The 24,636-nt window shown below is 35.7% G+C and overlaps 2 protein-coding genes across 2 annotated transcripts; one reads left to right on the top strand and one right to left on the bottom strand.

Moving 5' to 3' along the window:
• Positions 1 to 5,304: 5,304 nt before the first annotated feature.
• Positions 5,305 to 14,994, top strand: LOC136219047 (DNA polymerase I A, chloroplastic/mitochondrial-like). The gene is made up of 12 exons (XM_066006268.1): positions 5,305 to 5,721; positions 6,075 to 6,966; positions 7,472 to 7,663; positions 8,174 to 8,847; positions 9,189 to 9,633; positions 10,482 to 10,577; positions 11,083 to 11,175; positions 11,302 to 11,496; positions 13,173 to 13,265; positions 13,358 to 13,570; positions 13,693 to 13,782; positions 14,435 to 14,994. Exons 1-12 carry the CDS (start codon positions 5,594 to 5,596, stop codon positions 14,594 to 14,596), a joined length of 3,273 nt encoding a protein of 1,090 aa, XP_065862340.1. The 5' UTR covers positions 5,305 to 5,593; the 3' UTR covers positions 14,597 to 14,994.
• Positions 14,995 to 17,034: 2,040 nt separating this feature from the next.
• Positions 17,035 to 22,974, bottom strand: LOC136219046 (microtubule-associated protein TORTIFOLIA1). Its single transcript, XM_066006267.1, has 6 exons — positions 21,964 to 22,974; positions 20,056 to 20,250; positions 19,124 to 19,226; positions 18,420 to 19,030; positions 17,478 to 18,347; positions 17,035 to 17,374 (listed from the first exon to the last, which is right to left on the bottom strand). Exons 1-6 carry the CDS (start codon positions 22,723 to 22,725, stop codon positions 17,177 to 17,179), a joined length of 2,739 nt encoding a protein of 912 aa, XP_065862339.1. The 5' UTR covers positions 22,726 to 22,974; the 3' UTR covers positions 17,035 to 17,176.
• Positions 22,975 to 24,636: the final 1,662 nt, after the last annotated feature.

The raw sequence follows: 24,636 nt of genomic DNA, 5'->3' as shown, positions 1-24,636 counted from the left end.
AATGTAAATTTATTAAAAGATAAAATTGATCTTTATTATCATTACAAATTAATGATGTAATGTTTTTTTTAAGCAATGATGTAATGTTAAATACTTTTATTTTGTAAAAAAATAATATATCACTTATTTTTATTATAAACTTTTTTTTAAAGAAAAATAAGTTTTATTAAACAGAATCAATATACAAGAATGTAAAATAAAATTTATAAGACAGTACCCCACTCCACAAGTTTAGACAAGTAACGAGAACATCTAGCTAAAGCATGAGTCACCCCATTCGCAGAACGAGATTATTAATCGTCTATAATTGAACCATAAGAAAAATGAAAGTATTTTTTGATGAATATGCTCCACCACTGACAGTGCATCTGACCCCACCTCCACACCACCCAACCCCTTGAGTTTGATCCATCTAAGAGCCATGACCGGCCCTGAGCCTAGACCAGGAGTGCACTAGCCTAGAGCTCATGGTTGTAAGGCGACCTAAATATTTTTTATTAGCGGTATATATATTTATGCTGTAAAAAAATTATACTAAAACTAATAAATATCTTAGTGGTTAAGATTACAATCCTCATTGAAAGGGGTTTAGGTTTGACCCCACTAACTGCACATTTCTTTTCCCAAAAAGAATATACTCAAATATTTGGCTTTCTAATATATATATATTTATATAGAAGTTGACTTTTAAAACTTATTAAGGGTTTAGAATATATTTACTAAAATTTAAAAGTTATCAATTGAAGTCTAAATTTTTTTAATTTGAGTATGTACTTTGTTTCTTATATATACAACAACAACAACAAAGCCTTAGTCCCGAAATGATTCGGGGTCGGCTAACATGAACCATCATATAAAACCGTGAAATCAAGTCGTGTCAGCAACACAAATTCTCTCCCTCCACTCTGTCCTATCCACTACCATATTTTCCTCAATTCCCAATAAACTCATATCACTCTCGATCACCTTCCTCCAAGTTTGCTTAGGTCTTCCCCTACCCCTCACCACTGCATCCATTTGCCACTCTTCAGTCCTCCTAACCGGCGCATCAAGCGCTCTTCGTCTTACATGGCCAAACCACCTTAGTCGGTTTTTTTTCTTATATATAAAAAATAATAATATATTGAAAAGTAATTTTGATGATATGATTTAATTGTAATTTTGTAACCAATTGTGATATTCATGTAAAAAGCCCTAAAAATTATTTAGGTTTTACAGGGCCAAATAATTAATATTTTAAACTTAAAAGAGATCCAATTGATATTTGAATATAGATTGAAAGTCTATCTCGGGTCAGTGTGTTAGTTGGAACAAATCTGAATTATTTCTGGGCTCCTTTGTTTCTTCTGGACGTGGCAATCGTATTGCTGATATTATTGGTATTCGTCAAGGGTCTGTTCCATTTCGCTATCTTGGAGTCCTTTTGTTTTTTGGTTTACCAAAGACACGACATCTGACTAGTCTGATGGACAGGGTGTTTGCTCACTTTGCTAAATGGAAAGGGCATTGTTTGTCTATGGCTGGGAGAGTGGCTCTGGTAAATTCTGTAATTACTGGTAGCTTTATCCACTCTTTTATCATTTATAAGTGGCCCTCTATGCTGCTTACACGTATGACTAGGCATATGAGGAATTTTATTTAGTCTGGATCCATTGATTGCAAGAAGCTTGTCACTATCTATTTGTTGTCAAAACTTCAAGGATGAAGGTCTTGGAATCAAGAATCTGTCTATTCTAAACAATGCGCTGAATGGAAAGATGGCTTAAGGTCTTCTTCAGGAAAATTTTCTCTGCTTTAACTTACTTAGAACTCGTTTTCTCAATAAAGCGGGACAGTCATGACATTATATCATGAATTCTTCTATTTGGGGCTCGATAAAATCCATTTATTCTGAAGTTGAGCATCACTGTTTTTGGTGGATTGGTCAGCATTCTGAACTTAATTTTTAGAATGGGGCTTGGATGTGTCCTTCGCTGGCTGCACAGGTTGGTCTATCTGTTAGTCAACAACGCCGTTGTTTTGATTTGGTGGAGAATTATTTGGACGGTAATAATTGGCATAATCTGCCCGTGTTACCTGCGGATGTGGAGAATAGATTGTGGAATATTAGGCGGTGTAGGGACGATGTTAATATATGTGTTTGGAACCCTGCTACGAGTGGGGTTCTAACTGTTAAGCTCCTGTACGCTTGGCTTAGATCTCCTCCTACTCAATAGCTTTGGAGTCATTTTTTAAGGTGTTAAGTGTTCCTCATGCACACCCGCTTATTGGATGACGGGCTTATCTTAGGTATTTGCCAACACATGACCAGCTTCAGTTGCGCGGCTGTCAAGTTGTTTCTCGTTGCAGTTTGTGCTCGTTAGATACTGAAACGTTGGACCACCTTTTTGACTCCTGTCGGTTTTCTAAATTTATTTGACATGGTGTTAGCTCATTGTTTGGAAGACGAATTAACACGGACTCGACTCTTAGGAATCTGGTTGATCATGCTATTATTCAATGTTTCAGTACTCAAATCGCTGATTTGTGGGCGGCAGCAATTGTTAATATGATTTGGACTCTATGGCTTGCTCGTAATAGATCCATTTTTTTAGGATGAGAGGGTTGATACTTCCGTCACGCTGACGAATTTGGGGAGCTGTTTGTGAATCTGCTCACATTGGACGAGGCTCCATTTGGAATTCGCTAGTTGAACTTCAAATCTTAGGTGAGCTCGGGATTGAAAAGCGTCTTGCTAAGGCTCCGCACATTACTCCGATTTTTTAGCAACCACCTCCGAGGGATTGGATTAAGATCAATACTGATGCGTCTGTCATGGGTGCTCTTGGTCCTGCGGGTTGCGGAGGTATTTATCGCTCGCATACTGGCTTGTGCCTTAGTGCGTTTGCCTTTCCGATTGAAAGTTCATTTGCTTATCTTGCTGAACTATCTGATGCTGTTTACGCCATTGACATGGCTATCAGCAAAGGTTGGCAGAAAATTTGGCTTGAAATCAATGTATGTTGTGCAGATGTTCAAATCTAAATCTTGTTCGATTCCTTGGTTGCTTAGACAAAAATGGTTCAATTGTTTAAATCAGATCGATTCTATGGCTTTTGTGGTGTCTCATATTTTTCGTGAAGGAAATCATGTTGCGGACTCGCTTGCAAATTATGGACGGACGACAACAACATCGACTTGGTGGGATGTTGTCCCGGATTTTTATGGATCGGTCTTTTTTCATGATCGTGTAGGACGTTGCGTTTATCGATTTTCCTAATTCTTTGGCTTCATTTTATTCTTTATTCTTTTTGTATTATGACATTTATTTACTCTTTTAATAAATTTGGTTCGGGGCTTTTTTTGGGTCTGTGGTGGGAGTGCCAGCATAGCTGGGATGTTCGCCGCTTACCCTTCCTCGCTAACCAATCTTTAATAAAAAAAAGGGCTAATTACAAATCTAGCCCAATTAAGAGGCCTTTTACATATCTAACCTACTTTGCTTCCATCTTACCAAATTAGACACTTTCAACCATTTTGGATAAAATTACCCTTAGTTCTATTCAATCATCGATCTACTTCTGATTCTTCTTCTTCTTCCGTTTCTTCTTCTTCTTCTTCTTCTTCTTCTTCCGCTTCTTCTTCTTCTTCTTCTTCGGTTCATCTTCTTCGGTTCATCTTCTTCAATTTCTGATACCAATCATTAGCGATTTTTGAGATTATTGACGTATTATGTTCAATTTCCCGTAGAAATGGTATGTTTTTAGCTTATACGCTTGCTTTTCTCGTTGGTCTTGCCTCTTTCTTCATTTGTAATGACATCGTTTCAATTTTCTCTATTTTCCACAATTTTTCTCAATTTTCCTCTATTGCTGTCGCATTTGTGACGAAATAACAAATTTCGTCACAAATGCGACAAGAGTTGTCGCATTTCGTCGCAAATGCGACAACTCTTGTCGCATTTGTGACGAAATGCGACAACTTTTGTCTCATTTCATCACAAATGCGATAAGAGTTGTCACATTTGTGACGAAATGCGACAACTCTTGTCGCATTTGTGACGAAATGCGATAAATTTCGTCACAAATGCGACAGCAATGGAGGAAAATTGAGAAAAATTGTGGAAAATAGAGGAAATTGAAACAATAACATTACAGATGAAGAAAGAGGCAAGACCAACGAGAAAAGCAAGCGTATAAGATAAAAACATACAATTTCTACGGGAAATTGAACATAATACGTCAATAATCTCAAAAATCGCTAATGATTGGTATCAGAAATTGAAGAAGATGAACCGAAGAAGAAGTTGAAATGAAGAAGAAGAAGAAGAAGAAGAAGCGGAAGAAGTAGATCGATGATTGAATAGAACTAAGAGTAATTTTGTCCAAAATGGTTGAAAATGTCTAATTTGGTAAGATGGAAGCAAAGTGGGTTAGATATGTAAAAGGTCCCTCTTAATTGGGCTAGATTTGTAATTAGCCTTAAAAAAAGAATTAAACTCATATTTAGCCTATGTGGTATGCAAAATTTTGTCATACCATTTTGTAATATTTTCCCCTTAAAGTATTTCTATAAGTGACATTTAACTTGGATGAAAAATTAATTGTTACTTTTTTTTTTTTTTGCCAAATGACACAATTTTTGACATGTGATATATACACGTGGCAATTGATTTATTTTTTATCAAATAAATTTAATATGTAGATAAATAAGGAATTAATAAAATATTTTTTTTGTTTATCATGTACTGAAATATATTTTAAATATTTTTTAGTAAAATATTTTTATTAAAGGGGTCCTTATTTATTATTCCGCTTATGATCCATAAATTATGAGGACCGGTCCTGCTAAAAGCCTCTCGAATACTAATAGCTTCACATTCTTTAACCGAAAAGTTTCCAGCAATACGAAAACGAAAAATAATAAATGATTTGTAATTTTAGACAAGATTTATTAAAACGCTACCTGCTCGTGGATTGTGCAGTCCATAATAGTTACAGGCTAATACTGATGGGTTGTATTCGCAAATACAACAAACCACGAATATTGTTTTTTACTTTACCTAATATAAAAAAAAAACTCACTCAATTTGGTCTTTAATAATATTATAATCACTTATGAAAATAAACAAATTTCAAGAATTTAAGTTGTTACTTCAAAAAAATAAAAATAAAATTGTCATCAGCTTCAGCTCTATAATTGAGCATTAGGTATAGAAGACTATAATATTGGTAAAGTTAGATGACTTTTTATATAAGGTCTAAAATTGAGTGATCGCAAGTGTAATTTAACCAATATTTGGCAGCTATGAAATTGTCTAATTTCTAATAAAAAAGTTTTAAGTAGAAAGGGTTTTAGGCTTTCAGCTTCCCCCTCTTCTCTTCTCTTCTCTTCTTCTCTTGTCGTCTTGTCTGTATGTTGTTGATGGCCACAGCGCTCTGTTCTGCTACTCCTTCTTCTCATCCAGACCCACTTGCTTCACCTCTCTAACACTCCACCCTCACAATCTCCACTTTTTACCAACATACCCCCCAAAACGGCGCTTCTTCTTCCTACACTCACCACTTGTACTTGCTGCTCTGCTAAGCTGGGTAGAATTACTGAGGTGGTAGCGATGGGGCTCTCAACCACCCAAATTAGCCCTTTTAAACCCATGTTTCCATCCTATTTCAAGTTTTCTTGCACTTGTCCATGTTTTGCCTCTCTCCCTTCTTCCTCTCGCCCTTTCTCTAATGTCCACAGGTTCGCTTCTACCGCCTAATCTTTTGTGTAATTTTTTCATATTTTTTTCCTTGCCGTTTAATTTCTGGCATTCAATTTAATTTGTATTTTTAACTGTAGCATAAGCCCATAATGATTGAACATTACATCCTACCTATTATAGAACACCAGGACTAAATTTCTTCTTTATTTTTGTCTATTTTTCTGTTTAATTTTTCTTATGAGGCTTTGGATTGTTGTTATTGTAGAGGTCCTGCTAAAGTGAATGTAGTGTGGATTGGTGTGCTTATTGTCTTTTGGTGTTTTCTTTTCGTACTGATTTTTTGTATACCTGCATTTTGTTGAAACTGGTATGAATTTCATGTATATGGTAGGTTTCGTGCACAGATGCCTTCAGGTGTACTTATGAACCTGCAAAGAAGTGGTGAGAAGATGTTGCCTTCTGGAAGTTACTCTACATTATGCAGCATGGAGGTTGCTACAGAACTTAATCACAGCACTAAAAGCTCATGGCAACAAAACAGGGAAAGGTTGAGGGTTAGAAGGCTACATGAGACTGAAATCGTACAGGATAATAAAATAGGATGTGTGCGGGGTAAGAATGAGCATGTTGAAGGAAGTAGTGGTTATTCATTTACGAATAGAACTATGGAAGCTAATAAAAACAACATACTGGCACATAAAAGTTCTAGTACAAAACAAGCATTCCGAATAAATGATGGAGGTTTTGTTGATTATAGGGATCATGCTGCATCAGGGCAATTAGATACAGAATTGAAGACCGAGATTGGTGAGAATATGACCTCAATTGATGTGCATGGTAAAGGAACTCGTTATAGAATGCCAGAAGTTCTACCGTTGGAGAATGCCTCTAGAGGGAATGCTCAGGCTAATGGATCAACGGTTTTAAAGGGCAATGGTCATGCAGTTAAAAAAAGACCAAATGGTTTCCCTCTGTCCAATTCAAAACAGGGTGCACATAATGCTGAATCACGGTCAATGAATATATTTGAGCGCCCAAAAGAGAAACAATTCAGTGAAATTGAACACGCAGATCTATTGAACGAAACCAATGGAAGACTTGCTGTAGTTAGTTCTCCTGAAAAACCCCTCAAAGTCGAAGACGAATCTTCCCAAGATATTAAAAAGCGACTTACTAGTATCTATGGGAAGGTGCTGGTTGTGAACAACCTCTCTATGGCTCGGGAGGTTGTTCAAAAACTTACAAACCAATACAGGCATCTTGTTCATGCATGTGATACTGAGGTATGCATTTTACTTGATTTGTTTTATTTGTCATTTTCCTGTTAATTACTGTAATTGAAATGCTTCTTTTTTTAATATTCCAAGAAACAAAATTTGGAATTGAAGATGAATTCTTGAGCATTTTGAGTAATTCATTGGTTCCAAACTGAGCCAAATAAAAAGGATCCATAGTACCAAGCAAAGTAGCCTGGAGGAGAGACTTAGTTTGACTGATGAGCTACTGTCTAATTCTTGATATTTACATTTCTTTTGTTGGGCTTTGGAGACTAATAGATAGGCCCAATTTAAGCGATAGGCCCAACTTCAACGATCCAAGGTTTCTTGAGGAGTATAAATATAGCCTCTTTCTTTGTAATCCGTATCTCGAAAATTATAGTAAATATCCTGGCTTGGTAGTGCCCCCAGACGTAGTCATTCAAATTGAGTGGCGAAATGGGTAAACAATTCTTGTGTGTTTGTTTGTGTTTCGTTTATCGTAATTGCATTAGTTCCTAACATCTTTCAGGTGGCTAAGATTGATGTGAAGCAAGAAACACCTATTGACCATGGGGAGATAATATGCTTCAGTATTTATTGTGGACCAGAGGCAGATTTTGGAAATGGGAAATCCTGTATCTGGGTAGATATTTTGGATGGTGGTGCCGAGGAGCTTTTGAAGGAATTTGATCCATTTTTCAAGGATTGTTCAATAAAAAAGGTTGGTTCTTTTCTTTTTGTTTCATGTTTCCTCTTTCTTTTTGTACAGCCTTCTTCATTCAGATCCATTTTAGAATATCATGATAATGTCATATATATTCAATATTAATCAGAAATAAATAAATGATGGCAATGTCTATAAGTTCACTGCTATAATTATTTTACTGTTAGTTAAAGTTTGGTGCATGACATAGAGATTTAATCATGAAACCAGTTATTTTGTAATGGGTTTAACTGTTAAAGAATATGTCAATTTGAGAAAAAAAATACTCATATACTAGAGATACTTGTTCTATTATTTGGGATCAGGAAATTTTTTTATGTTCCACATTCTATCTCTCCTGTATATGTATTTGTTATCAGGTGAGCCTATTAAGTCTTCAATGCACAACAGATATAGTGACCGATTTTGATTCTTGACTTGGTATTTTGTGAATTCTCATTTTGCTATTAGGTATAAAATGAACTTGTAAGGATAGAGAACACTGACAATTAGTATGTTCATCTGTAGGTTTGGCACAACTACAGTTTTGACAAACACGTTATTGAAAATTATGGAATTTCTGTAAATGGGTTTCACGCTGACACAATGCACATGGCACGGTTGTGGAATTCATCGCGACGAACTGATGGTGGATACTCTCTGGAAGGTCTTACAGGCGACAGAAGAGTCATGAATGGAGTTAAGTCATGCTATGAAGAGTTGATTGGTAAGGTATCAATGAAAACTATCTTTGGCAAGAAGAAGTTGAAAAAAGACGGATCTGAAGGAAAGATAATCATCATTGATCCAGTTGAAGATCTGCAAAGAAATGAGCGAGAACCATGGATATGTTATTCTGCTTTAGATGCAATAAGCACCTGGCAGCTTTACGAGAGCTTGAAAAATAAACTATGCCGTATGCCATGGAAGCATGATGGAAAGCCAATTGGAAAATCTATGTTTGACTTCTACAAGAAATATTGGCAACCATTTGGTGAGCTTCTAGTTAGAATGGAGACTGAGGGCATTCTTGTTGATAGGGCATATCTTGCTGAGGTGGAGAAAATTGCTAAAGCTGAACAACAGCTTGCTGCTAATAGATTTCGCAATTGGGCATGCAAGTATTGCCCTGATGCCAAGTACATGAATGTGGGAAGTGATACACAATTGCGCCAGTTGTTTTTTGGTGGGATTGCTAACAGGTGAAATTCTATAAATGTTTTAATACATATTTCGCTGTTCAACACTAAGCTGACAATGTCAAAGTCTCCAATTTAAACATGAAAATTACCTTGCATGTTATATAATCAACAAATGGAAGTTATAGGTTTACCAGGAATTGAGTATTCATCTCTTTAGTCATGCATAGTATAATTTATGCAACTTTATTTTTAAAATAAATGTAAATTTATATCACAGATTGCGATAAGAGATAATGTGGCATGTCACTGTGGTGACAATTCATTAGGCATTGATTGATGACATCATAATCAAAATCTGGTGAAGGGAAAACTTCATTCATTTCAATTAATTTACATTGCAGCAAGGACCCCACAGAGAGTCTTCCAATTGAGAAAGCAATCAAGGTTCCGAATGTTGATAAAGTAATTGAAGAAGGCAAGAAGGCTCCCACAAAATTCCGCACCATTAATTTGCACAATATTGGTAAGTTTCCTGCTGAGATTTACACAGCAACAGGTTGGCCATCAGTTAGTGGAGATGCTTTGAAGATCTTAGCAGGGAAGGTCTCGGCAGAATATGATTTTATGGATGAAAATGTCATGGATGGCAGTGAGTTAGAGACAGTTGAAGATTTAGAAACAGAGGTGTCATCTGTCCTCAAGCATGCTGATACATCTGCTTATGGAACAGCTTTGCAAGCGTTTTCTTCAGTGGAAGAAGGGATTGAGGCTTGCCATGCTATTGCTTCTTTATGTGAAGTTTGCACGGTTGACTCATTAATATCCAATTTCATCCTCCCCTTACAGGTAATGTCTGCTGTGGTTTTCTGTCTCAAGCATGCATTTACATATGACATTACTGCAATAGCTATACGGCCGCGATCAATCCCTTTTTAGCGTTAATTAGTGTCTTTCTATGAAGCACCGATACGGGTACGGGTACGGAAAATGGAATTTCTAAAAAATATGAGATACGGGTACGGCCGGGATACGTATGGGACACGGCCGGGATACCCGTACGTTGACCTCCGAGAAGTATCGGTGCTTCATAGGTGTCTTTGAACTTTGCCAATATAATTTGGTCTGTTTTGGTGCATATTGGTCTAACTTTTACATCTATTTTTATTAGGTTCAAGGCAATTCTTTGTCTTTATCATCATGATTCTGAGGGTATTGTAAGAAACTGTTGGTCCAAGATTGCTTTTCACTAATGGAATTGTATCATCTATGACTTTTGACAAAAATATTATTGTGGATATAACTCATATGAATGTCTCAGAATTACACATCTTAACCTAGCCAAAATAATAATAATGATGAAAAGAACGATGAAACCAGTTTTCACTCGCATCATGTATAAGAAAGCACTTCTAAATACCATTCAGAGATAAATTGTCAAGTAGAAGATGAATTTCTTGAGATTGTGGCTTGCACATGAGTATGGAATTTAAGGAAGCACTTCGGAGGACAATGAGGACTGATTTAGATGCGAAGTACAATTCTTTGTTTAGCATTTAATTTATATGTACTCTTCAACAAAATTTGTTTCTGATAAAAGATGTTATATTTCATGGATTTTCTTACATCTGGAAAAGCCTTTTGTTCTTCCCTAACTTACATGTGAGATACGCTGATGTCAATATTTTATACCCCAGGGGAGTAACATATCAGGCAAGAGAGGCCGTGTTCATTGTTCCCTAAATATCAATACAGAAACTGGACGCTTATCTGCTAGAAGGCCAAATTTGCAGGTTTCCTTTTTCCCTTGTTTCTCACGTGTGCCTTCTTATGAAGATATTTTGAATAAATATCATCCTGGTATTTCACAAGTTTTGATACTTTGCAATTCCATATTTAGTCTTGTTGGGAACATAACATATTTGATCATAAATTGACAACAGAAGAAACTTTCCCATCTGCTGCAGATGTTAAGTAAACGTGAAATTCAATTGACAATGAGACATGTTTACTTAAGCGAATTAGCTGCGGTGAAGTCTATTAATATTGAAATGCAATTGCTTATATGGTTACAAAGAACACTAAAATCTAATATAATGTCTAAATATCAATAAAACTGTAATTTCCACCACTTGTAAAAATGACAATAATGGAGGTAGATTGAGAGTGATACAATCTTCCTATGGCTACTGATTGACATTCTCTTGTACTTTGTGATCATCAGAAAGACTTGAACTACTTTCTTTTGGAATGCATTTTAGATGCAAGATTGCTGAGATCTTGTTTTTCTTACTTCAGAATCAGCCTGCTTTGGAGAAGGACAGGTATAAGATTCGTCAAGCTTTTATAGCTGCACCTGGAAATTCCCTTATTGTTGCTGATTATGGGCAGGTTAGTATTTTGACTTGCCCAACAAGTTCCATTTAATTTTGGGGTTTGATGTTAGCCGACCCCGAATCATTCCGAGACTAAGACTTTCTTATTGTTGTTGTATTGAAATATCTATTTGTATCACAGCTGGAACTTAGGATTCTTGCACATCTTGCTAACTGTAAGAGCATGTTGGAAGCCTTTGAAGCTGGTGGAGATTTCCATTCAAGAACAGCAATGAACATGTATCCTCATATTCGTGAAGCAGTTGATAAAGGGGAAGTGATTCTTGAGTGGTATCCTCAACCTGGTCAGGATAAGCCCCCTGTTCCTCTGTTGAAGGTGAATTTTCTTGCAGTCTGATGGTTTGGTCGTTCCTTTATTGTTTCTGGTCTACATTCTTGTTTTAGGGCATTGGGTGTGGCATATTTTTCTTTTCACTTTGTTTCTCTCCTTCAATCCAAGGAGGTGAGAGATGTGATAGTAAGGCTAAAATTGGTAGGATGAAAAGAAATCTTCACTATCAGATTTTGTTGCATAAGCTTTTTTCCCATACATCTGAGAAGAGAATGGGAAATCGGGGCTTGAGTTCCGATAGTCAAATTAAAGCTTGTAAATGGTTTAAGAATTCATTTTCCTTTTTTTCCCGCTACTATGTCCATGTTCAGTGAGTTGATAAATGTAGGAAATATCAAAGTTCTGATACATACAAGTTTTAGGCTTACACTGTACCAATAAGGTTGGGCAGCATCTTGTACATTTATTTGAACTTTGGAGCATATATAGCAGGCATATTATCCAGGCAAGCTGTTGCATGTATCAGAAAGAGATTTGGCTTCTACCTTGTGGTTTGTGTCATTAAATACATAATTCTTGTCAGGTGAAACACATCCATGATCCCTAAACTTCATTTCGTGATGACTTGGATAAGTTTGACTATATCATTGATTTTTTTTAGTCATATCACTATAAATTGTTGTCAAATATGTATTTTTAGGTTATCATTTCGATAAATTTTAACGGATTTTCATTGATTTCAACTTTAATGTTACTATGATGTAAAGTTCAAGGACTTTTATGTCACAGAAAACAGTTTTAGAGGCCCTAATGCTAGTAGCACTATAGTTCAGGGGCCATGGATGTATATTACCCAATTTTTGTCTATAGACACTCTTAACTGTCAGTTGTTGAATTGTTCTGAAATGCAATTAAATAGGAACTTGGACAAACCCTTGCTTTAGCTAGGCTGTCAGTTTCTGACACAACACAACAGAATTTACAAAGACAACCCGCCTAACATGACCCATTTGATACGATTATCATTTTTGTTACTTCTATATCATATATAATTACGTGGAATATATAGATCACATTACATGATTATGACATGATAATCCATTTTGACGTCCGTGTATAGATCACGTAACACATGACATGATAATCCATTTTGACATTCATGTTTTAGTTTGATTCCTAATGGGAACTCCTTTGCCTTTGCTTATTTATTTAAATTTATTTTTACCCCCTTATCTTTTGGTAAAAGTAGAAATACTTGATATGATATAGAAACCACAGCTAGTATAATTGGAAACTTGAAAGATAATTTCGTTATAATTTACACCTCAGATTGATATATAAAACGCTTTTTTAGCAATTTATATCTTTTTCAGCATTTACGAGTTTCTATGTATATTGGGGTAAAATATTATTGGAGATAGGGATGATTCTAACTAACAAAGAAATGATAGTTTTCTTAAAAACAAACAAAGTCAACCATTTGCTTATTTATTTGTATCTCTGTCACAACATACTATCTTCATTGTCTTTATGAGTTTGATTTTCATTATAACAGTTATTTTTGCACCTAGGAGCATTATTCCTATTTCGTGGGTCTATAGTACTACTTGAGACTATTATAGTGGTTCCAACTTCGTCTGTAGCTTTGGTATTTTTATATGCTCAATACATTATCACATAATGGAATTCAAATTGCCGGATCTTTTTCAATTGTGTTTCAGGATGCTTTTGGTTCTGAAAGAAGAAAAGCTAAAATGCTTAACTTTTCTATTGCATATGGAAAAACACCAGTAGGACTTTCCCGTGATTGGAAGGTAAGCATGTTATGGCACCAAGTACTAAATCATTTTTACTGATTTCATTAAATCATCTTCACCATAGAGATGTTGCTACCATTTTTCTTCAGGTTTCTGTTGAGGAAGCTAAAGAAACTGTAGAGCTCTGGTATAGAGAAAGACAAGAAGTGCGTAAATGGCAAGAAGCACGCAAGAAAGAAGCTAGACAACATGGATGTGTTCACACATTACTTGGACGGGCTCGCATCTTCCCCTCAATAGCTGGTGCAAGCAATGGACAGAGAGGACATATTGAACGGGCTGCTATAAATACGCCAGTGCAGGTTCTTCCATTTCTTTCATGATTTATAGTTTTTATGCTCTCTCTCTCTCTCTCTCTCTCTCTCTCTCTCTATATATATATATATATATATATATGTATCTCTAACTTGGATGTCTGACACAGGGTAGTGCCGCTGATGTTGCCATGTGTGCAATGTTACAAATAACAACAAATATGCGTCTGAGTGAGCTTGGATGGAAGCTGCTTCTACAGGTTAATTTCATTTTTTCCCTCTGCAATTTTATGTCCTTTCTTCTAGTGTGTGTATGCTAAATCTACTCTACTCATTTGACAGACAACCTTTGCCTTTGACCAATCAATGTTTAGCTTTTATTAGCTGATATTGATTAATACACCACATGCCCTTTGCAATATCAAATTAATAACTTTTAGACTAGTGTATAATTGTGTATTCAATATGTTTTATCCAACTAGTGTCCAAAAACCAGAATTATAGTTTTGTTCAATGGTATTCCCAGAACTTTGAAATTGAACATTCAAGCATACAATTCTTTAATTTCAAAATAAATTGGATGGAATATTTTGTTAACCATTTTCGGTCGGTTTCGGTTAACCGCGGTTTTTGGAACCATTAACCACTATTTTTAAAAATAAGAACCATACACTAGTCCATTGGTTTCGGTTAACCTTATTTTCGGTTCGGTTTCAGTTTGGTTTTTCGGTTTTCCGGATTTTTGTGTGCACCCCTAGGGAGTATCGTGATATCAGAATGCTATAATTTGAACATTTCCCAAAATTTTGCATGAAATTATCTGCACGCTCAACCAAGAATGTTTATAAATATTTGCTTATTGGCTGTGAGCTATCTTAGTGAGTTTGGACAAAAATTGTCTCTGGAAAACAGATCCATGACGAAGTAATTCTGGAAGGACCGAGTGAGTCAACTGAGGAAGCCAAGGCCATAGTTGTTGACTGCATGGCCAAACCCTTCGATGGACAGAATTTTCTTAAAGTTGAACTGTCTGTCGATGCCAAATGTGCTCAAAACTGGTACTCTGCTAAGTAAGGTTGCAGTTGAAGGTTTTGGTCATCATTGGTATTTCTCTTACCTGGAAAACACAGTTGCGTTTGAGAAATTGCTTCAATTTGGTTCGAAAAGTAAGTAAGGAACCAAATCTTAAGAGCAGCAGCACAGTTTTGGTAAAGGATGGGGATGCGAGGATATGCATCTTGTGCTGGCTGCCTGCTATATTTTGGCTGAAAATTTTGAGGGTAAGGAAGCTAACAAGTGTAGATGACAATTATTCTTCCTGTAAAATTTGTGAGTTTATTGTTTATGTTTTCTTCTGTAAATTCAATGTAAATTTCTCTGTTTTCCTTCAACTTTTTGACAAATTATCAACTAGGTTATGGTCGTTTTTAATGTCACATTGTTCCTGTTTTAAACTTTTTATATTTTCATAAGCAGCAGTTGTTTTTGCAATTGGTGCTATTTATATTTTTAAATCATGAAATCTCATTTGGAAAGAACGTAAATTTTTAGTTCTACCAGAAAAAACTATGATTATATTATCAACTAGATAACATGTTTAGTTCTACTAGAAACTATGATAAATTTTAGGGTAAAGTTTAAATAAAACCCATGTGGTTTCACTAATTTTCAGATAAAGGACTGATTTATTTTTTGTCAAAACGAGGATTGCGGTTTTCAAATTTAGCAAAATAAGGACTTTTTCAATTGATACTATTAAAATCACCGCTGACGACTTTAAAAATGACATATTTTAAAAACTAGTAATATTCTAACTAACTTTAATTCTTCAACTTTTTTATTTCGAGATTATTTAGATGATATTTGGTAAAGAGAGTGAAAGTTAATGTTTAGAGAGAGAAAGTTCAAAAAAAAATGATTTTCTAAAATCGAAAATGTAGTTCCATAAAAAATATGGCATTAAACAACTTTAATTCTTGAAAATTTTCATTTTCAGGTCGTTAAAGATAGTTTTAATAGCATTATTAAAAGTGTGAAACCTCAATTCTCGTTTTGACAAAAAATAAACCATAGTCCTTTATCTGAAAATTAGTGAAACCACAGGGGTTTTATTTGAACTTTACCCTAAATTTTATTACCTATTCTAATTGTTACAGAAACTTTATAAATAAAGGGTAAATAATTTATTAGTCATTATCTTTTTAAGTAGCATACTGTTTAGTATTTTACTTTGAAAAACAAGGTTCCTACATTTTATCACCATTATCCCGTGCTTAAATATAACAGTTAAAAACAATCATATTACTTTGTTATTTCTGTGTGTTTACGCTGAACATAACGGTTAAAAAGAAAAAAATTAGACAAGACTAAAACTAACATTGATGAAAAATATGAATCTTATAATGTGTTTTACAAAAAAAATGAAAATTAAATAGTTTGTTAGATAAAAAAAGAAGACTAATAAATTATTTATCCAAAATAAAAACATGAGTTTCTAAAATTATGTATCACAAACTTAATGCCTAATTAGCTAAATGCTAAAAAAAATATAAAACATTAAGTAAATAATAAATCATAAATTGTAAACTTAAACAAAAATATAATAATAGAGTTATAAGTGAAGATATATTTAGTATAAAGATAAAAATATAACAAATAAACAAACTGTAAATTGTAAGTATAATTTTTTTGTTTTTTTGAGAAAATAAATATAATTATTCAAAATCATGATAAACAAAAAGAACAATTCATAAATATAATCTTTCTTCAATTAAAAAGTTATATACTTGATTAATTTTCATTTTAACTAACCGATTCTTTATAATAAAAAATAGAGATCATATCCAAATTTACCCATATATTATTTTTAAAATGGTTCAAATTAAAGAAATTGTACAAATTTACCCATAACGTTTTCCAAATAAGATCAATTTTCACCTTCCATAAAAAAGTTTAAATGGACTAGTTTAATTGTTATTTAACAATCATATTTAACCTTTCAAACAATAATTATGTTTAAAACATTTACCGTGTAACATATAAATTATGCAACATATAAATTAATTAGAAAAAACTGTCAAAATACCTACAATATATATCGTGTTACTAACACATTTACAAACACACTGTCCAACATAAAAGTCAAATAACTATTGGACCAGTCCGTTCAAATTTTACATTAGATGGGGATAAATATGATCTTTAAAAACGTTAGTAGTAAATTTGCACAATTTCATACAATATAAATCAATCTAGACTTTACCAAAAATTATTTAGGAAAATTCGGACCTTATTCCTATATATATATATATATAAAGAACTTAAACAATAGAAACATAATCTACAAATTTTAGTAAATCTTTTTAATTATCTTCTAGCAGCTCTACTTTTTAGAAGTTGTGCTGTTTGGTAAAGTGTAGCCTGTCGGAAAGGTAAACAACATTCTCAATTTCAACCGATCATTCCTGATAGTAAACCAAAAAAACTGGCATGACATCCAGAACAGGATTGGAAACAAGAAAATTCCAGCTCTGTTAAATCCATATATCAATTCAAAACTTACAAACTTAATGTTGTTCATATACATTAGACTGTAGACCACCTAACAAACATATACCAAAAATTCAGAAAACAATTTAACAGAGTTTAGGGATACTACTTATCAAAATGTTGTAGCTCAATTCCCCAGGCTGCTGCCAACTGAATCAATAGTTGGTCCGGCGCTGCACCTTCCCAGTCTTCAGGTGGATCCATTGTTGTAGAAGCTTCATGTAAATTCAGTAGCAGCTCCTTCTTCAATTCCATTGGAATCCCCAACACATTTGCTCCCTCTTCCATTACTATCTCTACCAACTGAACAACAACATCCAATTCAATCATAAAAAGGTGTCTTTCTAGGGAACAATAGCTTCACAAATACAGAAGAATATATGCAAGATAAGAAAAACTTCAATACCTGATGGATCCATAACAAACAGATGTCAAATAAGTTTTGCTCCAATAGAAACTGCCCAATAGCATTCAAGATCTCACATGCTGTCTCGTTTGATAGTTGATCGATAACAGGACCAGACTTGTCCATGAGCTTTACAAGTAGAAAATCATCCCCTGTAGATACAACTTCGGCAAAAGCTGTATCTATATCACCCATTTTGAGGGCATCCATCGCGTTACTCCATGAAGTCCAAATAGGATCTCGTTCTTGGCCGCCATTATCATCTGCCATAGCTTCTGCTGTCAACTCAGGGATTGCCACTCTTGCTGTCCGAGATGATCCATTGTCATCTCCAGCTACCCGAATGGCTTCCAAAGTAGCTTCATCCTTAGAAGCTTGCCAGACACTTCGAGCAGAAGGCCCTTCGCCAAGCCTCGGTCCTGCACCTTTATCCCAGCCTCTCCTGTTACCAACCTGGTCAGTTTCAGGTTCAGATTTTGGTGATCTTCCGTCCATAGAGCCACTAGCTGGAGCTCTCCTCGAGCTAACCTGTCCATTTCTTGATGAGCCATAAGTTGAAAACTCCCAAGCATCAGACATATCAGATCTCCAATGAGCACCTCTTCCTCTCATGCCTGAAGTAGTGGCATCAGATTGGGTGTATCTTTCCCCCAGAGGAACACGTGCATTATACTTGGCATTGGAGTAGTCAGAGAAGCCATTATACTTCCCTAAATTTCTATTGGATCCCTCAAAACCCATAGGAAAATTATTACCTCTGCGACCTGATGATATTGACAAATCGCGTGCCATGTCTTCAACAATTCTCTCAAGACCCCTCACTCTATGTTCTAAAGTCACCATGCTATCATGAGATCCACCCATGAAATCCTACAATAGAAGCATTTATCAGTATAATAAAAGCATGAACGGAAATTTCAATAATTTTAAGCCTATGCATACCTGCAGCATATTTGTGAGATGTGTTTGCTGTCTCTCAAGCTGCAATAGCTGCCTCTGAATTGCCAACCAACTTCCTTTGCTATTTCCGAAGGGTCCTTCAGCTTGGCCATCGGACTTGGAGAAACCTGCACGACTACCAGATGATTCCCTATGGTTTAGATCAAGCCTGTCATCATCAAACGCTCTAGATCTTGAATCTTTCCCAGCATTTCCTCTCTCTAAGTTACGGTACTTTTGGAAAGATCCATGAGGATCATCTGATTGGCTGTTTCCTATGCAGTTTGGCCTTCCCCTTGATTCAGAATCATTTTGTACAGGGTTTTCCTCATTGTTCAAACTTGAGGAATTGATACATCTACGAGGAACAACAACTTCTACAGGCAGCTCATCGGAGCCCCCTTTTTCAAATTTCTGGAAGAATTCTGGGTTTAAGTGTTTGTCTGTCAACGTAGGTGGTTTCTTCTTCAATATTACAACAGTTTTGTCAGGAATGCTTTTGCTTTTTGAAACAGAATCCACAGTTGGGGAAGAACCCCTGGATGATTCTGTTTTCTGGTCACTTGAATTTGGAACCTTATCTGACACCTCCACTTGTTCAGGAAGATCTCCATCTAAACATTTATCAAACAGAAAATGACAAAGAAAAAAGAACTAATCATTTGAATGTTCAGCATTAAAACCCATATACTTAATGAAATGCTCACCGCGGGAGGAAACCTTTCGATCATCCAAACCATCTTCTGCTTTCCCTGCAATCTTCTTCCATAATTGCAATGCCTCCATCATACTATCTCTAACTGGCTTTATCTGTTAAACATATAAAATGGTTTAACGATTGCAATAAAAGGTAACACAAACATATCTTCCAAGACCTCTGAAATCAATAATTTTCTGAATAAAGTATGAGCAGAACGGTTGTTTAACAATGGGAATAAATTATAAGTTTCCCAAACCATCAATGGAAAAAGTGATCACCTTATGAATCACAAAAACAATATTCAGGTATCATTGCCTTGTCGACCGAAGTCAGCCAGTTTCAAATCTTTTCTTTCTTCCAACAAATTTATCCATCTATTCCAGAATTCATATAATATTAGGTTTCCCAATAGAGAATTTCGGCCAACATCTAGCCAAGATAAACCTCTTACAAGGTCTCTGTGTTACTAATGAAATCTATAAATAATAAATATTACACAAGTTGAACATAAAACAATTTAAAAAATTCTATTTACATCTTGTTCATGTAAGTTTTTTAATATCGAGAGAAGATAAAATAGTACTCAAAATAAGATAAATCACACCCTTTCTGTTTTGGAAGTTTTAATTAATGATAATAGGGTAACTCTGTGGAAAAGAGAGAGACTAGGGAGGTTGTCGAGAAACCATTGGTTATGAATCATGCAATTTCCCATCATTCTTAATGACTCCTGTTATGCTATCTTTTTAAAAAAATAATTTTGGACGGGACTCCCATAAACTAAGAGACTGTTATTGACAAGGCTTATGCATAGATGCAGTGACTCTGCATAGAACATCAGTAGCATATGAAAAAAGATAAATTATCAAGAGCATAGCGTTGTTAAGAAAATACACAAATAGGACCCTTATGTAAAGGAAGTATGTTTAAATAAGCCACCTTGTCAAAACGGCAAGCCTCGAGCACTGTCAGTGTGGAATTAGCAGGTCCATCTGCAATCAAGCTGCTTGAGTGCAATGCTAATGCACATAAAGCATCAGCTGCAGCCTTGCGTGTTGCCCAATCTGTACTTCCAAGGCAGTCATAAATGCTTTGCAACAGTGGTTCCAACCCTTGAGGTGCAATTGCTCCAACCTATAACAAGCTCTTTAGAACTCTTCATTTTTCGTAACCTTTATGGTAAAGCTCATACAAAATCACAAGTACAAATTTTTATGCACTCACAGCTAACTAAGTGATGTTATTTCAACCATCAAATGATTAAGCAAACTAAATCAAGTAAATTGAGTAATTTGGTACTGTCTGACAGAATGGGTATCTAATTGATCACAAATAAAAGGAAGCTAATGTGTCAAACTTGGAACTTCAAAAAGTATCCAACCCTTTGTGGAACCATTCAATAGAAAAAGCATTTAACTTAATCACCAATAATCATTTAATGTTGTACCAAAAATATATTGCCCCAACCTCTGACAAACTTGCCACCACACCCAACATTGCAGCTTTGGCATGGAAATTCTGCTTATTCAAGAATTTACAAACCCAGGGACACAACTGTTGAAATGCTCTAACAGGCATGTCTTCTGCTGCGGCACACTTTATCATCCTCATCATACACATAGCTGCACCTAGTTGCACCACTTTCTTTGGCTCTAGCATGGCCTTCAATAATGGTCTAATAAACAAGTGTATTGTACTTTCCTTTCCTATTCCCCCCTTCAAATATAACCCTGACAAAATCCCAATCACATCAGAGCATGCATCTCTCACCCTCAAATCAGAATCTTTCAACATTTTAACAATGTGGGCAATGATTTTGGCTAAACGAGGTAATTTTAAATCATGATGAATTTGACAGCAGAAACATAGCAAGTATAGACAATCCTTTTTGACGATGCATTTATTGCTGGGGTTAGATGAAAAATGAAAGAGCAAAGTGAGGAGCAAGGGCACGGATTTGGATGACAGGGTTTGAGCAATGGAATGAAGGTCTTGAAAGGCAACTTCGTGGGTATCCCGATCAGCAAGTTTAGAAAGAGAAAGCAGGATCTGTTGCTTGAGCGCAACATTGGCAAAATGTGCAGGAAGAGATGGAGATATGGACGATGGTGCTACTGAAGATTGGTTCATATGTCTTTTAGGATTGGGAAGTTTGGGTGTTGGAGTGCTCATGATGGATAATTTGCACAGATGGAGAGCTGGACTTTTAGATAATTGCACAAAAGGGAATCAGAGGTATCATAGATGGTATAGGCTAGGAACAAGTCTTACAGAAATAAAAGAAAATCAACACCATAGCAATTTAGCAATTTGAATTCTGGAGATATTTATGATCAAAGATATCCCAAATTGTCTCTCCACGTCCTATATTCAATCAATATAATCAACTGAAACTTCAAGACATCAAGGCCATCAAACCACACTTAGCCACAACCTCAAAATGTTCAGTTCTTTCTCCTTCACGATACAAACCACATAAACTACAGATATCAACTAGTTTTATCAGATTCTTCAAAATGCATCCTCGAACATTGTGAAAAAATAATAATAACAAAAATCCCCAACTAACATTCTTTTTCAGTGCATTTCTCTAAATGAAATCTCAGCTTTGTCACCATCTATAATATTATGCAGATCATAACTAACGAAAACCAAATGTCAAAGCCATAGAAACCACACACCAAAAAACTGAATTACCAATCCTCCAACAATCTCATATCCTAAAATTTATCATTCACCAGAAATAGTATAAATTTCAGTTACTTATAATTATATTAAATCGTGATTTTATTCAATTCTCTAAATACTCTATAGCAATCAAATAAAGAAAACCTGTATTGCTCAAACCTGCGCCAAACTTGTTACGACGCCTAACAAAGCAGCCTTTGCCTGGAAATTTTGTCCATTCAACAGCTTACAAATTCTTGAACACAATTTCTGGAACGCCCCAGTCGGAACATTCACTGCGCCACCATTTCCGTCACCGTCATTGGCGTCGGCAGCCGCGCACTCCACCATTTTGGCCATACAAATAGCAGCACCTGATTGAACACCTTTGTTTTGCTCCCCCATGGCCTCAAACAGCGGCCTAACAAATAGGCCGACCATGGATCCCATCCCATTAGCATCTCCGCCACCCTCTCCAGCACAACCAGTTCTCAAATACAACCGCGATAAGGCCCCAATAGCATCCCTACACCCATCCTTAACGCTGGAATCAGAATCCTTAAGCCTCTTAACAATGTGGGAAATGATCTTAGTCAAATGCGGCAAGGTTAAATCGCGATGAGATTGACAAGTCAAAGAGAGTAAATTCAAAGATTCTTTCTTGACAGAAGGTTTAGCAGTGGAGGAATCAGATAGGGAGTCGTAGAGAGAGTTGAGGAGCATAGGGAGGGCTTCAGGTGAGATAGATTGGGTAAGGGAGTGAAGGTCTTCGAGGGCGATCTGATGGGTGTCACGGTCGGCGAGCTTAGAAAGAGAAGTAAGAATTCGTTGTTTGAGCTCTACCATGGCCAAATGGGAAGAAAGAGAAGAAGATCTTGTGGTGGGTTGATTCTGATTTGGGGGTTTTGTGGGTTTTGCAGATTTGGGAGCTGGAGTACTCATTGTTAATCACTAATTGCAGAGGGGATAAAAATGCAAGTCGGAATTCGAAAAGATAATCAGTGAAAAAGAGATAAGGTTCAATGGAGAGAGAGAGAAATGTAGGTTACGAAAGAGGAAGGACAAAGGCAGTTGAGAAGGAAGGAGAAAGAGAGGTGGGAATGGAGTATGAAGTAAGAAAAAGCAACGAGAGGGAATAGAGGTTGTATATTTGTTGGGAAGAAGGTAGAACATGTGAATGGTGAAAGGTGAGATCTATGAAAGAGAGAGATAGTGAGGGAAACAACAAAAAAAACTATTTTTAATATTATCACCACTCAACTTTAATTCTTAATATTATGACTACTGAACTTACACTTTTTTTTTTTTTAAATCGATAGTCATTCAATTTTAATTAACTCCTCAATATAACAGTTAACGACTTCAAAATGAAAATATTTACGACCGCAAAATGAAAATATTCAAACATTAAAGTTGTTCAGAACGATATTTACTATGAAAATCACATTTTTTATTTTACAAAATCATCTTTCTTGGAGTTTTCTCTTTCTAAAAATTCACTCTCTCCTAACCAAACAACATCTAAATGATCTCAAAAAAAAAAAAAAAAATTAAAGTTACTTAAAATATCATTAACTCTTCGAATTTTTTATTTTGATGCTGTCAACGGTCGTTTTGTGGCATTGAGTAACCACCGATGTTAAAAATTGTAAAGTCCAGTGGTCATACGGTTAAAAATCGAAGTTCTATGGTCACAATGTTAAAGTGAGTAAAGTTCAGTGACCATGAGTGTAATTTACCCTCATATATAATATTATTAATAAATCTACATGGGTGTAATTTAGTGGCCATGGGTGTAATTCACCCTCATATATAATATTATTAGGGATCCAGTATCCGATCAGATAATGACGTGGCAGGGATGACATTTTTATATTCTAAAATAAAATCAACTTGACAGTTTCTGATAAAAAAAAAAGTAAGCTTTAAAGAAGAAGACGAGGTCTGGATCTTACTAGATTGTGTTCCCATACAACATGACGTGGATCCCACCTATAAAAAACTGCAAGCAAGTAACATAGACTCATAATTAGGGCCGGAAAAGTCCGTGCTCATAACACGTTGTGCGGGCTGTGTGGTTTTACCATTAGGGATAGATGTTACGAAGTACTCGGTGAAGAGTCTTGACATCTGCTTGAAGTTGACGATCATTTCGTTTCCGAGTTGCTCGTACCAGTAGGAGGCAATGCTTTTTAGTGTTGTAGAGAATAGGCGGCACATCATGACGTCTATTTCCGTGATAGTATCCATAGCCCACCAATAGTTTTGGATGTGAGTAGTTGGGTCTGTTGTCCCATCATACTCTAAGTAGTGGGTATTTGAACCCTCGTGGCATGGTTCGGTCATGATCTTCTTACACAATGATATTTCTACCTCCGTTATGCTAGGGTGCTTGGCTCTTGAGTTTATCGAACTCTTTTTGTATCATGTCGAATTTAGCCTTAACATCCTCATCTTTGACTGGACGGCTCCATCCCTTCGAGGCACATCGTTCTCGGGTCCTGGGCTCGGCTAACCTTTTTGGCTGATGGATCAAGATTCAGTCGATCGATGATGAGTCCTTCGATGATTGGAGTCTAGGGTCATCTTGTTCAGGGAGGGTCGTCTTTCTTCTCCCACTCAAACTTATCTAACGGGAGATTTCTCAACATTCCTTACATTACGTGCAGGGGGAGTTCGAGACCGGCGGCATCGTATTAGGCTGTTGTCTGGCTAACCCCTTCCAATGCCTAAGTTAGTTCAAGGTTGGACTCGAGAATGATCAAAATTAGTAAATCAAAGTTGTAATATAAACTTAATGAATGTATGAATGAATGAAGTGCAACTGAGCTGAACTTACTCTATTTATATTGT

The sequence above is a fragment of the Euphorbia lathyris genome, chromosome 2, assembly GCF_963576675.1.
Source record: "Euphorbia lathyris chromosome 2, ddEupLath1.1, whole genome shotgun sequence".
Classification (NCBI taxonomy): domain Eukaryota; kingdom Viridiplantae; phylum Streptophyta; class Magnoliopsida; order Malpighiales; family Euphorbiaceae; genus Euphorbia; species Euphorbia lathyris.
Note: the sequence above shows the minus strand (reverse complement) of the source record. Positions and strands in the feature narration are given on the sequence as shown.

Excerpts from the sequence above, each read along its gene's own strand:
- LOC136219047 (XM_066006268.1), top strand. The coding sequence starts at position 5,594 with ATGGGGCTCTCAACCACCCAAATTAGCCCTTTTAAACCCATGTTTCCA. Across the intron at positions 10,578-11,082 it reads CTAGAAGGCCAAATTTGCAG|AATCAGCCTGCTTTGGAGAA; the intron begins GTTTCCTTTTTC and ends TTCTTACTTCAG. Across the intron at positions 11,176-11,301 it reads TTGTTGCTGATTATGGGCAG|CTGGAACTTAGGATTCTTGC; the intron begins GTTAGTATTTTG and ends TTTGTATCACAG.
- LOC136219046 (XM_066006267.1), bottom strand. The coding sequence starts at position 22,725 with ATGAGTACTCCAGCTCCCAAATCTGCAAAACCCACAAAACCCCCAAAT. Across the intron at positions 20,251-21,963 it reads TCGTAACAAGTTTGGCGCAG|GTTGGAGCAATTGCACCTCA; the intron begins GTTTGAGCAATA and ends AGCTTGTTATAG. Across the intron at positions 19,031-19,123 it reads TCGAAAGGTTTCCTCCCGCG|ATGGAGATCTTCCTGAACAA; the intron begins GTGAGCATTTCA and ends ATAAATGTTTAG.